Source organism: Loa loa (assembly GCF_000183805.2).
Source record: "Loa loa unplaced genomic scaffold supercont3.224, whole genome shotgun sequence".
Lineage (NCBI taxonomy): Eukaryota > Metazoa > Nematoda > Chromadorea > Rhabditida > Onchocercidae > Loa > Loa loa.
The window spans coordinates 100,157-103,860 of record NW_018108404.1 but is presented as its reverse complement, the minus strand read 5'-3'; the positions used below and the strand labels follow the sequence as shown (position 1 = coordinate 103,860).

Genomic DNA, 3,704 nt, shown 5'->3' with positions numbered 1-3,704 from the left:
CTGGTGCATGTACAACTCAAATCATCGTACCTGAATCAACTCAATTCAACTTAACGCTACTACAACTCGCGTTATATCGCTGACAATAGTTGTCTCTTCTTCGACATCACCCTCTCAAACGAATCCTATCAATATTCGCTACAAACAGATTCATTGACCAGTTACGGAAATCAGGAAAATTTGACTTACATCTATCTATTCCAATCTATCAAATTCTTTTGCTCTTCCAGAAACCGAAGAAATCCTTGAAATTTCAAATCGTAAAATCATAAGACATGACATATTAAAGAATCAAAAATTAGCCCAAGCTGATTTCCAAATATTATATCACTATTGTTACCTGACTTGAAAAAAAAGAAAAGTGAAAATGAAGGGATTTCGAAGAATCTGTGAAATTTTTAGTCCCACAACTGAAATATTAAATTTTTAAATCGAATTTGTATTCATCAAAACCCATTATTAGCTTTAATGATTATTTTGAATATGCCAAGAGTGTTTTTAATGGATCTTCCACATTAGATCATGATCTTTGCATTTTTTACCATATCATCATATCTCGTTATTGCAATTACTTCAGTTTAAACAATAACTATTTGTCATATCAAATTAAATAGTATCGAGGAAATGTGAAAAATGTTTAACATGTTTAATACGAGATCAGTCTATATTTCGAGTTATCTATATTTCGAGCTGTCAAACGAAATGGTTGATTGACATAGTTCAATGGTTTCAAAGCCATTTTGTTAATTTTTTTCACTGCTATCCTTTCCCCGAAAATGAATCATCCCCTGAAAATAGGCCCTAGTAACATTTTCAGGGTAAGGGCTACAGCCCCCCGAAAATAAGACATGATTCGGCTTTACCGCGAATGAGATCAATCCCTCCTCTACTGACCATTACCTGAATTGTTCACCGCAGCACCTTGAGATCTTGGGCCTACCTTCACTCCTTGCTGGCCATTTCCTGGCCTCGTCGCTGCTGAGCACGATCGGTGGCCGCGTCGAACTCCCTGACTTACCACGTATCCTCGAAAATAAAACATCCCGTGGAAATAAGCTCTAGCACGTTTGAGGAGGAGGATAATATAAGACCCTGTCTTATTTTCGGGGAAACATGGTAATATCTTTATCTCATTCTTAAAACAGAGTTGTTAGAATTCCAACAATTCATTCACTCTCTTTGCGTCACGGATGTTACAGCACTGTTCATTTCCATACACTTCCCGAATTCCCGATGTCATTTTCGTTCTCTTGATCTAAAGGGAAAATTAACAAACGAAATGGACAAATATATGAGGATAAAATGATCCAACACTTCTCCCGTAACTTTCATATCGATGTGAAACTTATTTTAGTTCATAAACTTTGAGTTTTAAACAACAAGATCCATAACTTCTTTTTGAATTCATATGAAAGAAAAACAAGTGAAAGAATTGCCAGTCTTCTGGTTTTGCAAAAACGGTATCCATGAAACAATCATTTGTTGTCATATGGTAAAAATGCGACAATTATTTTTAAATGATTCCTTTAATAAAAATTTAAACGGTATGGAAATTAAAATTATAATAAGAAGCAATGCAGATCATCTTCAAGTTATGACAAACAAGATATTACAATTTCATATATTACAATTTCATAGATATTACAATTTCAAGATATTACAATATCTTGAAATTGTAATATCTATGGCAAGATATTACAATTTCATCTAATGAGCTCATATTCCAAAACAGTGAATGTTGAGGGATTAAAAAGTGTAAATTGTTAATGCGAACTGCTCAAAATGCGAACCGATAGCATTCTTAGAAATTTATTCGAAGTGCAAAAAAAATGATCAAAAAAAAAAAAAGATTGAAATTGACACTCAGCTCCTACGGATATCCTTCTCACAAACGAATCCCTGATCTGGATACAACATTTCATTGCAATTGATTATTAACCATTTCCCATTACATTCCATAATACTGGCAATCACACATCCTATTCGTGGTTCCGGCTCTCCTTTATTCCAGTTGGTATAATTCAAAGATTCACCGCTTTGCCATTTGAAAATGCCATTGATGTCTTTAAGCAAACCAATCCAATATGTGCCATTCCCGCTCGCGTTGTAGATATCTAATATAAAAAGCTATTGAATGAAGCTTTTAATTGATTCTTTTTTTTTTTGATTTTGAAAGCTCCCGTCTAAAGAAGTTGGGAAAGAGCAAAAATAATTTCAGGTAAATAGAATACTTATGACAATATCAATGTCCATTCCCGGAGTTTAAATCCACACCTCTCGGAATTCATTTGCCGCGAATTTCAATATCGCGAAATTCCAAATAATAAATTCCTTATTCAAATTATAAATATTAACAATAATGTGAATCATTTAACCAATTTATATTCCTTAATATTATTTCCCACGCATTTTTTTTTGTTTATCTAATGGAAATTCACATCTTTATTTTTTTTAACAAAAGATGTCCAATTTACATGCTAATCTTCCCATCTGATCTTGTTGCAATGCTTATAATTGGATCTTTACAGTTCCCTTTGTATCTAAATAAACATCTTTTTTGAATGTAAACCATTCTCACTTCTTAACATATATATACACCTTATTGTAAGATAGAGGGGGAATTCCTTTACTCCTGAATCAACAAGACGATTATATCCCTTCTGTAGTAAACTGCTGTTCACACCGATATTCCTTTCCTTTCTGCTGCTTGTTCAATTGGTCTTATTCATCACTTTTTATACAAATAAAAGATAATAATCCTTTTTGCTGGGCCATCTTCGTGGCATAACTGAAGCGCTTACGAGCTTTCACCGTGATAAGGTAAGCCTTTGTTAAAATTTCTTGTGTACCTATATGATTCACAGCGAAACCTTTCAAACCCTTCACTCCGCAACAGTATCTGGTGCAACTACAATACAATATAACCGAAGCCAAAACTACAAGCCTTAAAGTTTCTACTTGTTCCTGGCCATTGACTAACCCCAACAAAAACAATTCACGGCACCGATATCCTGCCTACCAGTATTTTAGACTATGTTTTATGATTAATTTTGGAATTTGTATATTAAAAACTGCTCACAATCTACATAATTTGCTTCCTGAGCGTCTCTAATTGTAACCAAATGCGCACCGACCTTCGCACAATAATCAGATCCTTCAAAATGAGTGAAACGACCGTGAACCTGCAGATGGAGTACAATTTAAACTTTCCCGAAAGTATAACTGAAAGGGGAGAATTTGTATGAAATAAAAGGTTTAACAATATTTGAATTTCTAATAAAAATGGAAGTGAAATATTTGATAATACCGGAAGATAACAGTTCCTTCTAAATTGTCGCCACAAAGTGCCACAAGATTCTGTAACAAATATCTTGTATTACTAGTTCACAAAAATTTTATCCATGGAAATACCGAAACGATTTTAGAGATAATTGAACGTTTTACCCATGGAAATACTGAAACGATGCAACATTAAATAATTACATTGTAAGTAAATAGAAACCATTTAATTTAACTTAAATAATTAAGAACCAATAATGAATATCCATTTAATAGGTTTTCTATCACAAAACTATCGGAGTTAGATACTCAGTGAGTACAGGGGATAAATTTGTTGTTCTCTACCACCCAATTTTTTAACCTTGAGATCCATACCATTGTAATAATGGACTTATTATAAAAACGAAAAAGTATTTTAATTCCAT

At 33.2% G+C, this 3,704-nt stretch overlaps 3 protein-coding genes across 3 annotated transcripts; all 3 read right to left on the bottom strand.

Moving 5' to 3' along the window:
- Positions 1 to 759: 759 nt before the first annotated feature.
- Positions 760 to 1,042, bottom strand: LOAG_18202 (hypothetical protein; the record flags this gene model as incomplete). The annotated part of the gene is made up of 2 exons (XM_020450867.1): positions 760 to 788; positions 901 to 1,042. The coding sequence occupies 2 exons, from the start codon at positions 1,040 to 1,042 to the stop codon at positions 760 to 762; spliced, it is 171 nt and encodes a 56-aa protein (XP_020305405.1).
- Positions 1,043 to 1,863: 821 nt separating this feature from the next.
- On the bottom strand, positions 1,864 to 2,253 carry LOAG_18201 (hypothetical protein; the record flags this gene model as incomplete). Its single annotated transcript, XM_003149041.2, has 2 exons — positions 1,864 to 2,114; positions 2,232 to 2,253. The coding sequence occupies 2 exons, from the start codon at positions 2,251 to 2,253 to the stop codon at positions 1,864 to 1,866; spliced, it is 273 nt and encodes a 90-aa protein (XP_003149089.2).
- A 468-nt stretch (positions 2,254 to 2,721) lies between these two features.
- Positions 2,722 to 3,455, bottom strand: LOAG_13534 (C-type lectin/C-type lectin-like domain-containing protein; the record flags this gene model as incomplete). The annotated part of the gene is made up of 4 exons (XM_003149040.1): positions 2,722 to 2,908; positions 3,073 to 3,182; positions 3,319 to 3,357; positions 3,412 to 3,455. Coding segments are annotated over 4 exons (380 nt in total), but the record flags the coding sequence as incomplete, so codon positions are not given.
- Between the last annotated feature and the right edge of the window lie 249 nt (positions 3,456 to 3,704).